Consider the following 22318-nt stretch of genomic DNA (forward strand, 5'->3'; position numbering starts at 1 on the left):
TCTTAGAATAATACCGTCTGCAGTGAGTGTCAGATAAGGTTCCTGTATCGACAGGGCTTGTAGCTCTCCTATACATCTAGCAGTAGTGATTGCGACTAAGACTGTTTTAAGGGTCAAGTTTTTATGGTCATAGTTTCTAAAGGCTCAAATGGGTCTTGGGTTAGGCTGTTAAGAATGATATTGAGATCCCAAGGAGGCACTTGACTACGGAGTTTAGGACGAATCCTGGTTGCCAATGCCATAAAGCGTTTGATCCAGCGGTGGCTGGCTAAGTCAAGATCGAAAAAGGTGCTAAGAGCTGACACTTGCACTTTTTAGTGTGCTAGGGGTAAGGCCCATTTGTAGACCTTTCTGTAAAAAGTCCAAGATCTGTGCTATATTGGGGTGGAAGGGGTCAGGTTTTTTTGGGAGCACCAGGACGAAAACCTTTTTCAAACTTTGGCATAGATGGCATTGGTTATTGGCTTTCTGCTTTTTTGGAGAGTTAGGATTACTTTATCCGAGAGTCCTTTGGCTCTCAGAATCTCGGCCTCAGTAACCATGTGGCCAGGTTCAGTTTGTGTAGGTCTGGGTGTAGTAGAGGACCTTGGTGAAGGAGGTCGACTTTTTGAGGTAGAAGCCAGGGGCCTTCTTGGGCCTTGTCAGTAGGGCACTGTACCAGCTCCTCCCAGGCCTTGTGTCAGATGATCCTCCAGTTTGCGTAACCAGATAAACAGGGATCTGGCCACACATGTGGAGGCTATATTGATTTTTAGTAAAGTTGTGGAGGTGTCCCAGGACTTCCTTAACAAGCTCTCTATTTTTCGATCCATCAGATCTTTGAGCTGGGAGGAGTCCTCAAAGGGAAGGGCTGTTTTTTTAGTTACCTGGATAAGGGTTTCCCATAAGGAGTTATCCCCATCCAAGGGGAAGCGTTTTTTTAATTCTGGGGGCACGCTAAGTCCTTTTTCAGGAAGGCCTCATTCATGTAGAATCAGATTTTGTATATTTTTATGTACAGGAAAACCCTTTTGATCTTTGGTTTACTAAGCCGCTTGTGGGACTAAATACTGGATAGCCGGGGCCAACATCTGCTACTTACAGTAGGAGGGGGGCTTGTCATCGTCCATGTCTGTCAGTCCACAGTCAGCATCAGAGAGTAGGTCTTACCTGGTAACTCCCCACCCGGATCTTTATAGGATCGAGGGTCCGGCGTCCTCTGTGCTCCTCCTCCCCGAAATCTGGCCCAATAGGGGGGAAACCTCAGTGGAACGCCCCTGGCTTTGCTGCTTTGGCCCAGGGGAAAAGACACCGGCTGGTGCGCGCTCCATCGTGGAATGCATCTGGGAAGGAACCGGAAGTGACGCGAACCACAGCGTGGAACACAGTCCCAGAATCGGGGGCGCGCCACCTGGCCAGCACGCGCTCCGAGAACAGCAGCGGGGGAGGAAGCTGGGGAGCTGCAAGAGGCCCCGTGTGCGCATGTCACCGCCCTGCTTTACCTCCGAAGGGAGCGCAGGAGGGGCGGGAAGGTCCCGAGTCCTGCCGGAGCGAGGAGGCGGGAGCAGCACTGGAGGAGGCGAGCCGAAGCCCCCGACCTCAGCTGCCCGGCTTCTATATGTGGGGTGCTGAAATTGTCGGCCACTGCAGCACCTTCAGAGACAGGAACACACTGGTGGTTGCAGGAAGGGGAGGAGCATTTAACCTGTGTGTTCCTGTCCCCTATTAGGGCGGGGAAGACAACCTCCGAAGTGGCTGTCGTGGAAGGTGACTGGAGAAAGGTCCCTTACTTTGTTTCAGTAGGCTCCACAATCACAGGGAAGACTGCTGACTTGACAGATTTCCAGGAGGCATTGATTGAAGAACTCCATAAGGAGGATAAGCCACAAAAGGTAATTGCTAAAGAAGCTGGCTGTTCACAGAGTGCTGTATCCAAGCATATTAATGGAAAGTTGAGTGGAAGGAAAAAGTGTGGTAGACAAATTTGCACAAGCAACCGGCCAGGATAACCGCAGCCTTGAAAGGATTGTGAAGAAAAGGCCATTTAAAAATTTGGGGAAGATTCACAAGGAGTGGACTGCTCCTGGAGTCATTACTTCAAGAACCACCACACACAGATATATCCAGGACATGGGCTACAAGTGTCGCATTCTTTGTGTCAAGCCTCTCATGACCAATAGACAACGTCAGAAGCGTCTTACATGCGCCAAGGAGAAAAAGAACTGGACTGCTGCTCAGTGGTCCAAGGTGTTGTTTTCCAATTAAAGTAAACTTTGCATGTTATTTGGAAATCAAGGTCCCAGAGTCTGGAGGAAGAGTGGAGAGGCACACAATCCAATCTGCTTGAGAGTTTCTACAATTAGTGATGGTTTGTGGAGCCATGTCATCTGCTGGTGTAGGTTCACTGTGTTTTATCAAGACCAAAGTCAGCGCAGCCGTCTAGCAAGAAATTTTAGAACACTTCATGCTTCCCTCTGCCAGCTTTTTGGATATGGAAGTTTCATTCTCCAACAGGACTTGTCACCTGTCCACACTGCCAAAAGTACCAATACCTGGTTTAAAACCAACAGTATTACTGTGCTTGATTGGCCAGAAAACTCACCTGACCTTAACCGCATAGAAAATATATGGGGTAAACACTTGAAATAGATCACTCTGTTTGTAATGACTCTATATAAAACATGAGTTTCACTTTTTGTATTAAAGAACTGAAATAAACATTTTGATATTCTATTTTTGTGAGAAGCACCTGTACCTATGCCTTGGCTGATGCCGGCCTAGGTAGAAAGATGATGTAAGCGGCGGTAGTTTGTTGCCCGACCTGATTTGAGCAGGATAGTCTATTCTCTCCCTTGGGACTGCTTTAGGACAGCCTCTGGTTACCTGTGTTCCCCAATGAAATGATAAAGAAAGATTTGTGGTACTCACAGAAAAAAGTCTTGGTGCCTTAAGTGGGGGACACAGCACCCACCCTTGTTTCATGCCTATGTTGAGCCTGTAGATATTTGTTGTTGCTTCTCCTACTACTTTTTCCCTGACGACCTTTGTGTCTGGTGGGTGTACCCTGCCAAGGAGCTAATTTTTTTTGCCTAGTGTCAGCCTCCTGGTGACAGTAGCATAAACCCATCCTAAATGACAACAGACTTACATATGCTTGTCTGAGTCTGGTTCAAACAAAACTTGCAGAGCTGTCAGGTACCTTGCATACAAGAGGCTGCTCTCTCGTTTTTACGTCTATTGTGGGTTTACGTAACCAAAATCTTCATTCAGGCCTCATAGATTAGTGTTAATATCTCAATTAATTTGTGGTACTAGGAAGGATGGATCAGTTTTGGATATACTGGACTTCAAACATCTGAACATTTCTGTTCAGATCAGTCACTCTTCAGAAATCAGAGCAAGGTGCATGAGAATACTGGGTACACACACTTCTTTCTCACTGGAACCACTCTATTGATTCTTCTCCCAATTTCCCCCTACACTGATTGCTTTCCTCCCATGCCATTCACATTGTCAAGGATCCCAAAATACGAGAAAGGGGTAATGCAGTCGTCAGTGATTATTCTTATATTAAAACAATTAATTTAAAAAAAGTTGCTCAAGCTACCGGTATTTGTTAGTGGAAACATGGACAGCACACAGGTGTCAGAGTGATGGCTGTCAGATCTTTTTTTCATGGACCCATAGGCTCAGATTCATGAAGACATTTTTTGCTGGAGTCAAAATTCTGGTGTAAAAGCTTTCATTATTCAGGGCCATAGCCTTGTATTGTTGAGTTTGAGCCATAACTCAAATCAAAATCAGAAATGTCTCTGTGTTTTGATGTGGAGAATTAGGTTCACAAAAATACATGAACATATGTCCAGCCCCTTAGACTGTGAAGAACTGATGAATAAATGAGATCTTACTGCAAATTCCATTAGTGGTGGGGGCTTCCGCCCTCCAGTTGTGTGCAGGGTGGCCATCTATTGTTCCCTTCACTGAAATCTACAGATGCTTTTTTCGTATGCTGCGTCCTGAAGGTTGTGGTGGATTGTGGCCCATATGAGGTACCTGTAAACCCTCCTAGCATTCGAATATGCTGTATATATACCCCAATCCGGTCTGCAAAATGAAAAAAATATCTTCTATAAAATACTTTCCTAAGGGGCGGTCAGGTTCGTTGGACGTTGCTGGTCTTATTCCAATGCCTCCTCTCTTGCATGCCGTCCTCCTTGCTTCGTGTGGATGAGGCGTTCCTCATCATCCACAAAGTGTCCTCAGCATCACGCTCCTGTACATGCGACTTCTCTGCCCTGACAAGGGCAGAGTAAAGTACGGCAGTGTACATTCGCCAAGGCTTTTTGGCCTTTTTCCTGCGCATGCACACTACAGTACTTTGCAATGCCCTCGACAGGGCAGAGAGAAGTGCGCCTGTGCAGGAGCGCAAAGCCGGGGACACTGGATGAAGGAGGACGCGTCATCCACACAAAGCAAGTAGGACGACTGCATCGGAAGAAAAGAGAAGGGACTGGACCAAGACAGACGCCCATCGGACCAGAGTGCCCCGTAGGTGAGTTTTATAAAAGGTCTTTTTTCTTGTCTTGCATGCCGAATTAGGGGTAGATATACAGCATATTAGAATGCTGTATATCAGGGCTGAACAGTACTGGCCTTACCTCATATGGGACAAACCAGGTGATATTGTTCTCCCTTGTTCCCTCTACTTTACGTCATACCAATGTACCAGTGTTCCCTGGAGACTCGAGTGATTACTTTTTATTTTTTAAACGGGCACCGTGTAGTCCTGGTTACATTAACATCGTTGAGGGACTCCTTTAAAAAAAATTATATTTAGACATTTCTATGTAGTAATTAAGAAAACAGATGTTAGCACTTTTCTTTATTAAACACTTGTGAACACTTCACTGTAAAAATCCATAAAACTCTTATAAACAAACAATTTGTAAATAGCCTATACTACAATAAAAGAATCTGAAACACAAATATTTACATGCAATACTGACAAATTTGGCACTTTATGAGAAAATGTACAAAATTATTCAGTAAAAGAAATTTAAAATTGTTTTTAATCTTTAAAATCATGCAAATACTCCACAAGCACCTATGTCCCAGCTAGCTGGGAAAGGGGTGCTTCTCATTGCCTTTTACACTACTTTCAGTGTGCTTCCATAAGTCTGTTGTAAAACAACCTGAACGTTATCCAGAATAAAGTCAAATGCCATGTTCCACACCGATTCCACAGACTGTTGCATTAACCTGAAACACAGGAGAAAATGTTTTTTTTTTTTTCTTACAGATAATCCACAATAATCGAGCCAAGGCTACACTTTCATTGTATACTAAATGTCTTATATTGATTTTTTTTTTTTTTTAAAGAGGACTTTTCAAATTTTTCACCTCGAACTGGACGCATGATTTAAAGCGCACCTGTCAACAGGATTGTGCTAAGTAACCTACACACAGTGTTAGGTCGGCGCCGTTATACTGATTAAAATGATACCTTGGTTGATGAAATCTGTCTTGTGGCTGTTTAACCCAAAACTGAAAATTAAAGGGAATCTGTCACCCTATTTTAGGCCTATAAGCTAAAGGTACCGTCACACTAAACTACTTACCAACGATCACGACCAGCGATCGTGATCGTTGGTAAGTCGTTGTGTGGTCGCTGGGGAGCTGTCACACAGACAGCTCTCTCCAGCGACCAACGATCAGGGGAACGACTTCGGCATCGTTGAAACTGTCTTCAACGATGCCGAAGTCCCCCTGCATCTCCCGGGTAACCAGGGTAAACATCGGGTTACTAAGTGCAGGGCCGCGCTTAGTAACCCGATATTTACCCTGGTTACCATTGTAAAAGTAAAAAAAAAACACTACATACTCACCTTCTGAAGTCTGTCACATCCCCCGGCGTCCACGCGCTGCTGCAGAGAGCTTTCCTTGCACTGAATGTGTCAGCGGCGCCGGCAGTAACAGCGGTGACGTCACCGCTGTGCTCTGCTTTACGGTTGGCGCTGACACAGTGCAGGGAAAGCTCTCTGCAGCAGCGTGTGGACGCCAGGGGACGTGACAGACTTCAGAAGGTGAGTATGTACTGGTTTTTTTTACTTTTACAATGGTAACCAGCGTAAATATCGGGTTACTAAGCGTGGCCCTGCACTTAGTAACCCGATGTTTACCCTGGTTACAAGTGAACACATCGCTGGATCGGTGTCACACACGCCGATCCAGCGATGACAGCGGGAGATTAAGCGACGAAATAAAGTGCTGGACTTCTAGCTCCGACCAGCGATATCACAGCGGGATCCAGATAGCTGCTGCGTGTCAAACACAACGATATCGCTATCCAGGACGCTGCAACGTCACGGATCGTTGTCGTTCTCGTTGTAAAGTTGCTCAGTGTGAAGGTACCTTAAGGCCAGCGCGCCATCAGGGGCTATCTACAGCATTCTGTAATGCTGTACATAAGCCCCCGATGTAACCTGAAAGAGAAGAAAAACAAGTTATATTATACTCACCCAGGGGCGGTCTGGTCCGATGGGTGTTGCAGTCCGAGTCCGGGGCCTCCCATCTTCATAGGATGACATCCTCTTGTCTTCACGCTGTGGCTCCTGCGCAGGCGTACTTTATCTGCCCTGTTGAGGGCAGAGCAAAGTACTGTGGTGCGCCGGGAAAGGTCAGAGAGGCCCAGCACCTGCGCACTGCAGTACTTTACTCTGCCCTCAACAGGGCAGACAAAGAACGCCTGCGCCGGAGCCGCAACAGCAAGCAAAGAAGAGGACGTCATCGTATGAAGACGGGAGGTGCCGGACCCGGACCGCAACGCCCATCGGACGACTGTACCGCCCCTGGGTGAGTATAATATAACTTGGTTACTCTGTCGCCTCATTGGGTGACACAGGACCATGGGTGTTATGCTGCTGTCCACTAGGAGGCGACACTATGCATAATCTGAAAAAGATTAACTGTGGCTCCTCCTCTGCAGTATACACCCCTGGACGGCATCAGCCTTCTCCAGTTTTTGCTTAGTGTCGCATAGGAGGCACACCTAAAAGATTTTTACTACGTTTTTTCCGACGGGATTACAGATGAAGAAAAGAGGGTCTCCTGTGAGACTCCCGGCATGGCTCCTTCCTCGGCCCCCTATTATGGGGTGCCCAGTTGAAGTAGAGATGGCTATTCCCCATGTTGCTCCTTCCCCAGTCCCTCGGGTGCTGGTTCGAAGTCGAGACCCCCCCTCCTTCCCCAATTCCTTTTGGTTTCTGGGTTGAGGTCTAGGCGAGGATAAAGGCCCCTGAAGGTGACAACAGCACCCTCCCTATCCCCCTCTGGGGGTATTAGGTTGAGACGCCTCAGGTAGGGCCTGTACAGCTCCCAGCAATGGGCCAGCACACTGCGCCTGCATCCAGGGACCCCAGCCCAGCTGCGGGCTCCTGTTGGGGCTGGGGGGAGTGCAGGCAGGCATGGCACAGACAGACACAGGGCTCCCTGCGCGCCCCTGTCTCTGCGGCAGCACCAGCTCTATACTGCCTCAGGGAGACCCCTACCGGGCTCCCCCTTCCGCTTATAGCCCCACCACCATCCTGCCTTTAAATCCGGAGGGGTCCGGTTCAGATCCGACCCCCTCCCGGACTTTCGCGCCGGCCTGGAGCCCTTCTGGGCCTCAGGCATCTAATTTAGGCCCCGGCTTCGGCCTAGCTGAAGCTGCCGCCTCCTCTCCGCCCCCCGGATGACAAATATGACACTCTACAGTGTCATAAAGTGGGTGGATGGAGACAGAAAGGGCGCGTTTTTACACAGCCTTGCCGCCTTTTTCCAGCTCTCCGCCCCCTTCTCCTCCTTTCCTCTCTGTCTCAGCAGCCATTTTCGGCTGCAGATTAACCCTGCATCTCCCGGTCTCCAGGACCAGGCAGCCAGTCTCCGGGGGGCACAGGACTGTGGATCTTCGGCGCTGGACCTAGGGGCACACTGGTGGGGTAAGATCACAGCTGGGTTTTTTACTCAGCTGTGAATCCATATTACCTATAAGGCTCCCCTATAGGTTTCTCTACCCCTGTAAGGTCCTCTGCTGGCAGCACTTCTGCACTCTGTGCACTATGCCGGGCTCAAGGTCCAAGAGAACCAGGCAGAACTGCTATTATGCATTCTGCACAGCCTGCGGGACTGCTCTCCCTAGTAGTAGCTTGTACCAGCATTGTCAGAACTGTATACAAACTAATGTGTCAGAGCCCCAAGAAGCCCCTGCCAATGCCTCGGTGTCTAATGCCACGCCGGAATGGGCTACTCAGATATCGCAATCTATGACGCAGTCTATAGATAACCTAACCTCCACATTGCTTCAGGCTCTGCAGGGTCATGCCCCGGCTATGACCGTTACCCAGCAAAGGGAGAGCTTGACTCAGGAACAAGATGATCCTGGCACATCCACGTCTAGCCGAAAATATACTTGGCACTCAGGAGAAATTCGGGAATCCAGCTTTTTGGATGCACACTGTAATATAACATGATACTCGTTTCATTAATCTATGTTCATGTCTGTCTTTCCTTACAGAACCGTTAAATGCACTCATCGCACTGAGCACCGCACACGGTATAGTATGCATCACATGCCTATATAGAGGGTTAATCAGTTCTCTATATAGCCGGGGTGACCATTGCTCAGATACCCACGGGGTGTTTCTATCACCCCCGCATTAGCTGGATTCCCCAGTTCTTATGGCCCAATGTGACCCAGCCTGGACACTCAGGTGTCTCACTATACAGCGTAACAGCTAGCTGCTCTGCTCCCTGGGCCCACCGCGCAAGCGCCAGCTTCTGCAGCGCTCATCCCCACTGATATCTGCATCGGACCTTCTGAGCATGCGCAGTTCCCTCGGTCACATGACCCAGTGACGTCAGGCGTCAGGTGACACACCTCAGCGCGCTCTTATACCCGGAAGTGCCGCGTTCCTCCTAGCAGCCCTGGGATTGTCTCCCTGCTTTGCAGCGCAGCGCCCACACCGTCCGTGGCATCGGTGACCTTCAGGTAAACCAGCGGTCGATCCCAGCCCAGCGCTGGCTCTGTTATACCTCCAGCCTGGCTCCAGTCCTGATAACCCTCTGCCTATACTTATCTCCCACAGCGCCTCTCACCCTGCGAGTACCTCGCTTTGCCAGAGCGCTTCACACCACTCCGCATGCTCCCAGGTATGAGGGTTAGGCCCAGGACACCTATCATATTGGTTCCTTCCTTGACAGCCCTATAGCTTTCATGTGTATTTCTATTCCACCCTGCAGGCGCCTTGCGCTCCCGTTCCCAGGCTAGCATTACACCCAGTGTGCGAATCACACGCACCACCTATGGTCTCCAGGTATTCTCCCTTGGGCCTTGTCCAGCCCATTACTTTTGCAACTGTACACATAAGTTATACTGGGTATTCTGGTGGTCACCCCTTAGATTGTCTGGCATGTATCGTGCAGGGCACTCGTGCCCCATCACTGTGTAGCATATTGGTCTGAATATTTTTATGCCTATTCTCTCCTTTACAGGCAGCTCACTGTGCACCCTAGTCGCATATCCCCGCAGTCATTGGGGAAGGGCATTCCACATCTTGTATCCTTCACCTAGGATGTCGAATTCATTCTATAGTTCCACCACGTGGTCACAGATTTGAAAGTTTTCATGTTACCCGTTCATTTTACTTCCACCTAGTTTTACCTTAACACGTGTACACTTTCCAGCACCTTCTGAACAGGATTCACGCTTCACGCAGTTCCAGGCCGGATTCACCCAGTCCGTCACCCGTGCTGTATGTCATTGCTTATATCTGTATGCAGGCTGTTTGAATAATACAGTATGGATCGCATCTGTTCATTTTTTATTTTCTCTGTTATTGTGCATCAGTATTTTCTTTGTTTAAAAGTATCTCTCTTGTCTTTTTTGTATATACATTGCAGCATTCACAACTGTATCTGATGAAGGTCTCATTTGTAGAGACCGAAAACGTTTATATGTTGAGCTGGATGCACCGAAATAAAATTTATTTCTGAATTTTGCAACGAATTTCTCCTGAGTGCCAAGTATATTTTCGGTTACATTTACGGGTTGGATTCCTAACTTGTGCACCTCCCAAGAAACCCTGAGTGCCGTGGTCACCATTTTCCATACATCCACGTCTAGGTCAGGACGCAAGCGGACCCATAGATCAAGTCCATCTGCGTCATCCCATAGCACACGGTCATCCCCCTCTAGGGATAGACACCGTAGCTCCAGGTCATCTAGACCGTCCCATTCCAGGGACAGACAATGCAGATCTCCGCAATCCCCAACCAGAGGCCTCCTCCCCGGCCCACTCAGCAGGGGACGCCTCAGTGATACACAGGATTCAGAAGGCATCTGCGACTCTGACTCAGACAGAGAAACGGAGGGGTCCCTGATCCCAATCCCTCCTAGCAATACAGCGCTAGTTGAGGACATAATTTCATCCATCCATCGGGTGCTGGACATTTCTGATCCGCCACCAGAGGCCCCAGAACATAAGATTTCCTTTGAAGGACCTCTGAAGCCGCCTAAGTTTTTCTCTAACCCAGAGTTTAAGGCGATCCTTAAAAAGCAGCTCTCACAGCCTGAGAAAAAATTCGCTAATCACAAATATCTGGAGGCGAGGTACCCCTTCCCACAGAAGGACACCAAGGAATGGACAGATCCACCTGAAGTGGACCCCCCAGTCTCTAGGCTAGCAGCACAGACCCTCCTTTCACTGCCAGATAGCTCAACCCTCAGGGACGCAGCAGACCAGCAGGTAGAACGCATGGCTCGTTCAATTTTCGAGGCAGCAGGGGCATCCCTGGCTCCCGAGTTCGCCTCAGTTTGGGCTGCCAAGGCCATTCTGGACTGGGCAAAGAATTTACAAGCTTTCCAAGCATCCGCTCCTGAGCTGTCGGACCAAGCGGTTCAAATAGCAGTTGTAGCAGACTACATGCTCCATGCAGCTCTGGATTCAGCAAGGGGAGTAGCGGGGATAGCATCAAACGCCATCACGATTCGGCGTATCCTCTGGCTGCGGGAATGGACAGCGGACGCAGCCTCAAAGAAGTCCCTCGCACCTCCCCTACCTCAGTGGGAGACTTTTCGGTGAACAGTTGGACACTATGATATCCAACGCCACCGGGGGTAAGAGTACTTCTCTTCCCCAACTGAATCCTAAACGCACTTACAAGAAGCGTAACCAAACTCGATTCCGATCCTTTCGGGATTCCTCCGGCTGGTCCGTCTCGCGTCCAGCACAAAATCGTAACCGTTCCCCACGCAGGGACAACTCACGATCGACGCAAAGGTCGGACAAGACCTGGCAGGCAAAAGCAGGCCAGCCTAAGCCCAGAGGAGGAAAATCTCAGACTTTCTCCTCATCATGACTCACGGACTCCGGAAGACACCACACCAGTAGGCGGCCGACTTTTGCTCTTTCATCAAGTCTGGCTGCCTATTACAGAAGACAGGTGGGTCATGGAACTAGTGTCTTCCGGATACAAAATAGACTTCATCTCCAACCCACCGGACCGATTCTTCCTCTCTGTCCCCCCAAAACCGCCAGCCAAGGCTCGTGCCTACCACCAAGCAGTCTCCTCGCTTTTTCAAGCAGGAGTCATAGTACCGGTACCCACGACCGACCGCTTCCGAGGGTTCTACTCCAATCTGTTCGTAGTTCCCAAGAAAGGAGGCAGCGTACGGCCCATACTAGACCTAAAACAGCTCAACAAATATGTACGGGTCCGTCATTTCCGCATGGAGTCCTTTCGGTCCATCATTGCGTCCATGGAGAAGGGAGAATATCTCGCCTCCATAGACATACAAGACGCATACCTGCATATACCCATTGCACCTGCCAATCAGAGGTTTCTCAGGTTCGCAATAGGCCAGGACCACTACCAATTCGTGGCTCTCCCTTTCGGACTCGCCACGGCTCCCAGAGTGTTCACCAAGGTCATGGCAGCCACCATGGACGTCCTGCACTCCAGAGGCATAGTAGTCGTTCCATACCTGGACGATCTACTCATCAAGGCTCCCACCTTCAAGGACTGCGAGCTCAGCGTCTCAATCACAACCGATACTCTCAGTCGCATGGGCTGGTTAATCAACCTACAAAAGTCATCACCAACCCCGAGTCAGTCCCTGACCTTCCTGGGAATGTTATTCAACACCTCCAGGGGTCTAGTGCTCCTTCCCAAGGACAAGGCACTGGCTCTCCGACTAGCAGTTCGCACCCTCCTCCGCAAACCCCCTCGATCTCTCCGGTTTGCCATGAGAGTCCTCGGCAAGATGGCAGCAGCAATAGAAGCTGTCCCATTTGCCCAGTTTCACCTCAGACCTCTCCAACTAGCCATTCTCAAGTCCTGGGACAGGAATCCCTTTTTCTCTCGACAGGGAGTTCCAGCTAACGTCGTCAACCAGGAGGTCCCTGCACTGGTGGCTCAAGCCAACCTCGCTAGCAAAGGGGAAATCCTTTCTCACAGGTCAATGGAAGGTTCTGACCACCGACGCGAGCCTGACGGGTTGGGGTGCGGTGCACCTACACCACAGGGCAAGTGGTCCCCAGTGGAAGCGACCATGCCCATCAACATCCTGGAAATTCGTGCCATCCTTCTGGCATTGAGGGCCTTCCATCACTTACTGGCAGCCTCTCACATCAGAATACAGTTGGACAATGCCACGGCTGTGGCATATGTGAATCACCAAGGGGGGACCCGCAGTACCCAGGCGATGCGAGAAGTGTCACACATCCTCTGCTGGGCGGAGGACACAGGGTCGGTTCTTTCGGCGGTCCACATTCCGGGTGTGGACAACTGGGAAGCAGACTTCCTCAGCCGACAAGGAATAGACTCTGGAGAGTGGTCTCTCCATCCCGAAATTTTTCAACAGATCTGTCTCCGCTGGGGGACCCCGGATGTGGACCTAATGGCATCCCACTTCAATGCCAAGGTCTCGAACTTCATGGCCAGAACACACGATCCGCGGTCGCTCGGAGCAGACGCTCTGGTTCAGGACTGGACCCAGTTCCAGCTTCTGTATATTTTTCCACCTCTCCCCCTGATATCCAGAGTGGTGAGGAAGATCAAACAAGAGGGAGTTCCAACCATCCTAATTGCACCGGACTGGCCCAGACGCCATGGTACGCCGACATCGTACAACTCACAGCAGACGCCCCCTGGCGTCTCCCCGACCGCCACGATCTTCTATCACAAGGCCCGTTCTACCACCAGAACTCAGGGGCTCTCAATTTGACGGCGTGGCCCTTGAGACCTGGGTTCTAACCCAGGCAGGGCTCTCGACGGACGTCATTGGAACCATGATCAGAGCACGGAAACCAGCCTCTGCCAAGATTTATTACCGTACCTGGAAAGCTTTCTTTACCTGGTGCGAATCTCGTGGCCAGATCCCACTCCCTTATTCCCTACCCAAAGTACTTGGTTTTCTCCAATCGAGTCTGGAGGCCAGGCTGTCATTGGGCTCGCTTAAGAGCCAGGTGTCAGCCCTCTCAGTGCTTTTTCAAAGGCGCATTGCTACCAAGCCGCAAGTAAGGACTTTCCTTCAGGGGGTTTCCCGATTGGTTCCCCCCTACAGACGACCACTAGAAACGTGGGACCTCAACCTGGTCCTGACAGCATTGCAGGAACCACCCTTCGAACCCCTTAAGGAGGTCCCGCTCCGCCTTCTTTCCCAGAAGGTGGTTTTCCTGGTGGCAATCACCTCGCTACGCAGGGTGTCTGAACTGACAGCACTCTCCTGCAGACGGCCCTTCCTGGCTTTTCACCAGGACAAGGTAGTTCTTCGCACGGTCCCATCCTTCCTTCCGAAGGTTGTGTCCAACTTCCACCGCAATGAGGAAATTTCACTACCATCCCTTTGTCCGGTTCCGGTTCATAGAGTGGAGAAGGCTCTGCATACGCTTGACCTTGTCAGGGCATTGCGTATATACGTGTCTAGGACTGCGTCCTTCCGGAGGTCTGATTCTCTTTTCCTCCTTCCGGAAGGCAGCCACAAGGGTCTGCCAGCTTCCAAAGCTACCCTTGCCAGGTGGATCAAATCCACCATACAAGAGGCCTACCGCCTTAAGAATTCTCCTCTTCCAGCCGGTATTACGGCACACTTTACACGAGCGGTAGGGGCCTCCTGGGCAATTCGGCACCAGGCTTCGGCACAACAAGTGTGTAAGGTGGCCACTTGGACTAGCTTACACACGTTTACTAAACACTACAGGGTTCATACCCAGTCCTCAGCGGACGCGAGCCTGGGTAGATGTGTCCTGCAGGCGGTGGTGCCCTAAGTATAGGGGCCTGTCTGCACAATATTCGTCCATTGCTTCCCACCCAGGGACTGCTTTAGGACGTCCCATGGTCCTGTGTCCCCCAATGAGGCGACAGAGTAAAGGAGATTTTTGTGTACTCACCGTAAAATCTCTCTTAGCCTCTAATCGGGGGACACAGCTCCCACCCTGTTGCCCTTTCCGGGCCGTCGTAACTGTTGAGTTCTCATATTGTTTTCTTGAGCTCGTACATAGTTGCCTTCTTACAGGCATAATTATGTTATTCATGTTACATAGTTGCCTTCTTACAGGCATACTTATGTTATTCATGTTACGTTCCTCCTACTGCTTTTGCACAAAACTGGAGAAGGCTGATGCCGTCCAGGGGTGTATACTGCAGAGGAGGAGCCACAGTTAATCTTTTTCAGATTATGCATAGTGTCGCCTCCTAGTGGACAGCAGCATAACACCCATGGTCCTGTGTCCCCCAATTAGAGGCTAAGAGAAAGAGATTTTACGGTGAGTACACAAAAATCTCCTTTTTTCTTCTCTTTCAGGTTACATCGGGGGCTTATCTACAGCATTTCAGAATGTTGTAGATAAGCCCCTGATGGCGGTGGCCTAAGCTTATAGGCCTAAAATGGGGTGACAGATTCCCTTTAATGACATGCTCGTGCCCTAGGGCAGCCTGTGGGGGGTGCTCTGATTAGGTATTCATGTGTATGGCTTCTGACAGGTCACTGATCCCTCAGTGACCTGCCTCCTATTTTATGCACTGCATAGCATTGTAATCAGTATAACAGGGCCAGCCTGATACTATCTGTAGATTACTTAGCAAAATTCTGCTGACAGGTTCCCTTTCTAATAGTAGTTGCAGAGTGGAATTTTTTTACTTAGCCTTTTTGTTGCAGAGATATTAGTGATGAAATTATTAGGCACCTAATGAATTAATTTTCATTACGACCAAGGGAGTGTTAGAGTTTTCACTGTGGTGTGTACTTCTTCCCCCTGTATGACGTTCCCCAATCATTAGTACGCAACAAAAGAAATAGAACACTCACCCCTCAAAAGCTTTGGAGCAGCTTCCTCAGTGTGTGTGTAACAAAGTCAGACGGACTTAAACTCCTTCATTAATAGTCATTTGTGCTCTGCTTGCAGCACTTTTTAACACCATTTCATATTAGATTACAGCACGGCTGAGGTTAGCTGTGTCACATTAAGAACCCCTTTATGAATTCTCCTCCTCTTATAGCACGGTCACCGTACAAGCCCTTCCCTCCCTCACTACCTGTCTATAGTTGACGTATCCCTAATCATACTTAATTCTTGCTGTGCTCTCATCAACTTGTAAAGGCTCGGCAGTAAGAGAAGAGGAAGCTGTCGTTAAATGTTATAAAGGAGTAGCCTGTTCTGAGCTGTTGTGGGGCGTGTTCTTTCCTTGTGTGTTGCTACCTTATTATGATTGGGCCACATCATACAGACAGAAGAAGTACATCCACTAATGAAAACTCTAAAGTTCAATTGGAGGTAACAAAAAGTGGAAGAAAAAACACCAGCTACATTTTCCCTCGCTGTAATGTTACACAAGCTGTTTCTATATGTTAGAAATTACAAAAAAAAAAAAAAAAAAAAACAACTCACCTTTTCATGTATTTTATAACTAGATCTAATTTCTCAAGATCTTTCTCTTCAATTAAATCGGTGCAGTACTTTACTACTTGCAATATATCTTCTTCCATAGGATCTGTTCAGAAATATAGCAGACATTATGACATCTTTATGATGAAATCATGTGTGTTTATTCATAGGTTGTATCCAATTGTTTTGTTGTCATACTAGTGATTGCTTTTATTGCTAGGCTGTGTACTAGCTACATTAGCATGTACCAGAAAAAATACAAAGGCCCCAATTCATCAAAACCTTTAAGTCCAAAAAGAGTTGAAAAGCTTTGAAAAGTCGCAAAATGCTGGTGTAACTTGGAGTTGCGTCAAGATTTTTCAACTTTTGTCATTTTTAAATGCCAGTTTCTCCCAGCTCCGCCAAAATGGGCAGATCTGGGGTGTGACACCACAATTTGTCTGATTTTCCCTACGCTCAGAAATCTCACTCGTGTCCCTGACTGAAGATTTCTGCATAGCTCAAGCCATTCACGACACTCTAGATTCATGAAGAGGCATGCACCTTTCCATGAATTAGGAGCATCTGACTCCACCACGACGCTTCATCAAGACATGGTAGAAAATCGCCGGTCTAGATGAATCGAGGCCAATTTGTTTTCCCTGGACTCTTTTCTTTGGAGTGATATCATAGTAGTATGCCATGTAAGGGATTGTCTTTCTTGCCAAGATCTGTTGAATTATGATGAGATCACAGTAGTGATTGTTTTTATTTATAGGCTGTCTTTTATTGAGCAGTCTTTTATTGGTACAATTTAACCCCTTAACAACCGCCGATACGCCTTATACGGCGGCAGTTAAGGGTACTTATTCCTCTGCGCCACTTTTTAACAGTGCTGAGAAATAAGGGTATAGCGCCCCCCAGTATCGAAAAATCTCTGGGGTCTTGGCCACCGGGGGAAGCTGAGACCCCGGAGAACATGATTTGGGTCGGGTTTTTACCGTGCCCAGTTTTGCAATCGCCGATATTCACTGAATAATGTTGATCGCAAATAGAAAAAGAAAAGTCAGATTTCCCATTTATTTCTCACTCCTCTGATATGATCTAGCATACCAAAGGAGAGAGAAATGAGGTCCTCCGAGCCCCCCTGGTTTCCTCCGACTTTGGCCCTCGGGCGTCTTCTTCCGGGAAGAAAATGGCAGGTGCATGCGCAGTGCGCTCACCAAGATCTACCAGCCGGCACCCGGTAACAATAGGAGATTTTTCCTATTGGTTCAGTTTGATCACTGTGATAGGGTCTATCAACAGTGATCAAAATAAAAAAAAATAGTAAATCAAATCCCCCTTTATCACCCCCTTAGTTAGGTAAAAATAATAAAATAAAATAAATTATTTCTATCCATTTTTCCCTTAGGGTTAGAGTTAGGGTTGTAGTGATGGGGCTAGGGTTGTGGCTGTGATTAGGGTTAGGGGTGTGTTGGGGTTAGGGCTGTTTTAGGGTTGGAGATGGAATTGAGGGGTTTCCACTGTTTAGGTACCTCAGGGGGTCTCCAAACGCGACATGGCGCCCGCCATTGATTCCAGACAATTTTGGGTTCAAAAAGTCATATGTTACAAAGTTTCTTATTTTCACTGGTACTATAAATTAATGCACTAAACACTAAAATGAGTGTTACTCTTTAAGTGCTCTGTTACACCCAGAGCACTTAATACCTCATTTATAAACAAATTAAACTGTGAAATACTCAAAAATGCAGCTACAGATAAAATATATAAAGGTATCTATGGATTTACATTTCAAAGACCTGCTTGCCCATATATGCAGTTTGGGGAAGAATTGATCCTAGTGACCTTCCTTTTTAGAGGCTAACCTCTGGGTGACTAGGTCCCATGAAGCAGGTATAATGCACAAGGCTCTAAATATTTAGGAGCTAAAACTTTACAGTTACAGATTTACCGTTATCTACATTAGCATGTATTTGAAAAAATACAAAGGATTTTATTTAAGAAAAGTGATATGTGTGTTCCTGCTTAATATAATAGACCTATACTACCAAGTATTAAATGTAAAAGCAGGATTTTCTCAAGAGCTTGTCTTTTCTGCCGCACATACCAGAAATGGTAGTTATCCACTCTCTCAGCAAGATTTTCACATCATTAAATTCAATAGCACCCGCCAAATTAGGAGCTTTTGGCCTGTAGGAATTGCAGCCTTCAGTCATGGATCCTTGGGCTTTTGATGTTGAGGGAGCGGTTTCAACCTAAAAACAGTAAATGTGATAAAATGATTCACCCCTTTTTACAAAATATCTGCTATAAAACTAAACAAATGGAAGCTACTATGTTCTGCCAGATCTCTCGCATAGCTGACATCAGAAGTGGCTGTCGAACCCCACTAACGGTGTCTATCATTTTGAAGGGAAAAATAAAGTTCCATGCCTCTAATGCAGATGTGAATATGGTCTTATTCTTATGTGTTGTGGACAGAGGGCTGTGGTGTCGGAGTCCGTATAAAATGCAACGACTCCTAAAATATGTATGATAAATTGGGTACAGTAGTTCAGTGCAGGAGGGTCTGTAAATGTTTTCATAAGAATTTGGGAAAGTTATGAAATGTCCTATAAATGTCTGTTCTGTTCCTGATCTCAGGACCTCGGCTTTTAGTGGAGAGGAATCTGTGCTGCACTTTATGTACATGCTCCAGTAGCGTAGCTACCAGGGGGGCAGAGAGGGCCATCACCCTGGGAGCGGAGCTCAGAGGGGGCCCACCCGGAGCTACGCTACAGTTACCTTCTGCGGCAGAGCAGGGAGAATTGATCTCCCTGCTCTGCCACCCACTATGGGGCCCCTGAGCAGGCAGGGAAGAGGGGGGCCCGATGCCAGTAGTGGGCCCCCTGCCCGTCACCGCACTGATGAGGGAAGGAGCGCTGCGCTTCTTCTCCCATCATACCCCTGTCAGCGTCTGGCGACGCTGACAGTGGGCATGATGTCACCACCCGGCGCCCGCTGTCAGAAGATGAGCGGGAGCAGGAGGAAGAGAGGTGAGTATTTGTTTATTGTTTTTTTTTATGGGTGCTGCCTTAATACTTCAGGATCTGCCTATAGGGGGCTGCCTTATACTTCAGGATCTGCCTATGGGGGGGGGGGGGCTGAATAATACTTCAGGATCTGCCTATAGGGGGCTGCCTTATACTTCAGGATCTGCCTATGGGGGGGGGGGGCTGAATAATACTTCAGGATCTGCCTATAGGGGGCTGCCTTATACTTCAGGATCTGCCTATGGGGGGGGGGGGCTGAATAATACTTCAGGATCTGCCTATATGGGTGGTGCCTTATACTTCAGAATCTGCCCATGGGGTACTGCCTTTTACTACAGGGTCTGTCTATGGGGTGCTGTCTTATACTACAGCATCTGCCTATGGGGTGCTGCCTTTTACTAGAGTCTGCGTATGGGGTGCTGCCTTTTACTAGAGTCTGCCTATGGGGTGCTGCCTTTTACTAGAGTCTGCCTATGGGGGGCTGCCTTATACTACAGGGTCTGCCTATATGGGCGCTGCCTTATACTTCAGAATCTGCCTATGGGGTGCTGCCCTATACTACAGGATCTGCCTATGGGGTGCTGCCTTATACTACAGGGTCTGTCTATGGGGTGCTGTCTTATACTACAGGGTCTACCTATGGGGTGCGGTCTTATACTACACGGTCTGCCTATGGGGGTGCTGTCTTGTGCTATAGAGTAGGCCTATAGAGAATGCATTATACTATATGGAGTCCTATGGGGAGTGCATTATACTATATGGAGTCCTATGGGGAGTGCATTATACTATATGGAGGCTTATGGGGAGTGCATTATACTATATGGAGACCTATGGGGATTGCATCATACTATATTTAGGATGATCTGGTGCATTATACTATATGGAGGTCATCTAATGGGCCATCATACAGTGTGGAGATTACAGTGAAGGGGCCATCAAACAGTTTGGGGGCTACTAAGGGGTCAGTATACTGTGTGGATGGTACTATACAGTGAGGGGGCATTATACTGTATAGGGGAGATGTACAGAGGGGCAGACTCGGGACATTATTAAATGTAAAGTGGGCACTTCTTGTTATAGGGGATCTCAGGTTAATGTGACTATCAAAGGGGCACACATGGCAATATTACTTTCTAGGGAGCAAAATGTGGGCACTGTTTTCTAGTGCACTTGCACCCGGCATTACTATATTATCGAGGGGTGCTTAAGAATTTAGAAGGCACAGAGAACCACACAGCAGGTGCAGTAATAGGGACATACGGCAGCAGCGGCTCAGTATTGGGGTATCAGGGGCAGTAATAGGGACACATTCGGCAGCAGCGGCTCAGTATTGGGGTATCAGCAGGATGAGGAGTTTGTGCAGGTAATAGATGGTGATGGGGCTGGAATATGAGAAGTGAAATGTGTCTTTGTTGTAGTCTGCAGAAGAGTCCTGGCTGGAAGAAGTTGTCATGTCAGTTGAAAAGTGAACGATTCCATCAGAGAACATCAGCTGTAAGACATTATCTGTAACTGTGCTGTGATCTCTTATATGTTCTGTAGGGCTGGTATCTACCACTGACCATATGGCGGTAATATCAATATTGGTCTTTATATAGAGATTATCTTCAGTAATAGTGCGGTCATCGGCTGAGGTTCTCCTCCACTATTAGGGCGCATCACCGAATTGTAATGAAGGTTAGGGTGCTTTCACACTAGCGTCGTACGACGCACGTCGCAATGCGTAGTTTTTGAGAAAAAACGCATCCTGCAGAGTTGCCCGCAGGATGCGTTTTTTCTCCATAGGCTTGCATTAGCGACGCATTGCCACACATTGCATCCGCCGTGCGACGGATGCGTCGAGTTTTAGCGGACCGTCGGCACAAAAAAACGTTACATGTAACTTTTTTTGTGCGTCGTACCCGCCATTTCCGACCGCGCATGCGCGGCTGAAACTCCGCCCCCTCCTCCCCGGACCTTGCAATGGGGCAGCGGATGCGTTGTAAAACTGCATCCGCTGCCCCCGTTGTGCTTTTTTTTCACAGCATGCGTCGGTACATCGGCACGACGCATTGCGTCGTGCGTCATACGACGCTAGTGTGAAAGTAGCTTTACCTGGTTAGGGGCCCACTCAGGAGCTTCGCCCCCCCCCCCCGAACCAAAACCCTAGCTACATCTCTGACATGCTCAGTAGTGACCAGTGCTGGGGAGTCGGAGGTTTAGGTGAGATGAATCTGTGCTGCACTTTATGTACATGCTCAGTAGTGAGGCAGCACTGGTTGTGGAAGTCTTTCACAAGCAAAGCACACATATATACATATAGAAAAGTCCCATAACCCAGCTTACCTGAGAATGCCTTAGAGGTATGGCTTCTTGTTTGAGAGGAGACTCCTTCAGTTTTTGAGGACTGCCATTTGCTACAAAGTTTTTAGCAGGGCTACTAAAAAGTTTGTTTTTTAAAGGACTATGCAGCTTTTTTGTTGGACTGACTTGGTTTTTCTTTCTGCTTCTTTTCTTTGCTTTCAGTGCAGGCTTTTTGAGCTGCAATAAAGGATTTTTGGAAACTGCAAAAGAGGAGTTTAAAAAAATATACTGTAAAATACCTTAAAATTGGCAACTCGCATCAGCTGTATGAAGTCACGATAGCAGTAATAATAAGTTTAACCTCTTTCTGACCTCGGATGCGATAGTACGTCCGAGGTCAGATACCGCGCTTTGATGCAGGGCTCCGGCGGTGAGCCCGCATCAAAGCCGGGACATGTCAGCTGTTTTGAACAGCTGACATGTGCCAGCAATAGTGGCGGTTGAAATCGCGATTCACCCGCCGCTATTAACTAGTTAAATGCCGCTATCAAACGCTGACAGCGGCATTTAACTAGCGCTTCCGGCCAGACGGCCGGAAATGAGCGCATCGCCGACCCCCGTCACATGATCGGGGGTCAGCGATGCGTCAGAATGGTAACCATAGAGGTCCTTGAGACCTCTATGGTTACTGATGCCGGCCTGCTGTGAGCGCCCCCTGTGTTCGGCGCTCATAGCACACCTGCATTTCTGCTGCATAGCAGTGATCTGATGATCGCTGCTATGTAGCAGAGGCGATCGAGTTGTGCCAGCTTCTAGCCTCCCATGGAGGCTATTGAAGCATGGCAAAAGTAAAAAAAAAAAAATATATATATATATATATATATATATATATATATATATAAAAGTTTAAACCACCCCCCTTTCGCCCCATTCAAAATAAATCAATTAAAAAAAAAAAAGTCAAACCTACACATATTTGGTATCGCCACGTTCAGAATAGCCCGATCTATCAATAAAAAAAAGGATTAACCTGATCGCTAAACGGCGTAGCGAGAAAAAAATTAGAAACCCCAGAATTACGTTTTTTTTGGTCGCCGCGACATTGCATTAACCCCTTCA

At 48.1% G+C, this 22318-nt stretch overlaps 1 protein-coding gene across 1 annotated transcript in view; it reads right to left on the reverse strand.

Moving 5' to 3' along the window:
* Positions 1-4846: 4846 nt before the first annotated feature.
* REV1 (REV1 DNA directed polymerase) overlaps positions 4847-22318 on the reverse strand; it is an 81806-nt gene continuing 64334 nt past the window's right edge. Inside the window, exons 20-23 of the mRNA XM_077296543.1 lie at positions 21242-21459; positions 17992-18139; positions 15903-16005; positions 4847-5238 (exon numbers count right to left, since the gene is read on the reverse strand). Of these exons, the coding sequence (XP_077152658.1) occupies positions 5127-5238; positions 15903-16005; positions 17992-18139; positions 21242-21459 (581 nt within the window). The 3' untranslated portion in view covers positions 4847-5126. The remainder of the gene's footprint in view (positions 5239-15902; positions 16006-17991; positions 18140-21241; positions 21460-22318) is intronic.

This window comes from Ranitomeya variabilis, chromosome 3, assembly GCF_051348905.1.
Source record: "Ranitomeya variabilis isolate aRanVar5 chromosome 3, aRanVar5.hap1, whole genome shotgun sequence".
Taxonomy (NCBI): domain Eukaryota; kingdom Metazoa; phylum Chordata; class Amphibia; order Anura; family Dendrobatidae; genus Ranitomeya; species Ranitomeya variabilis.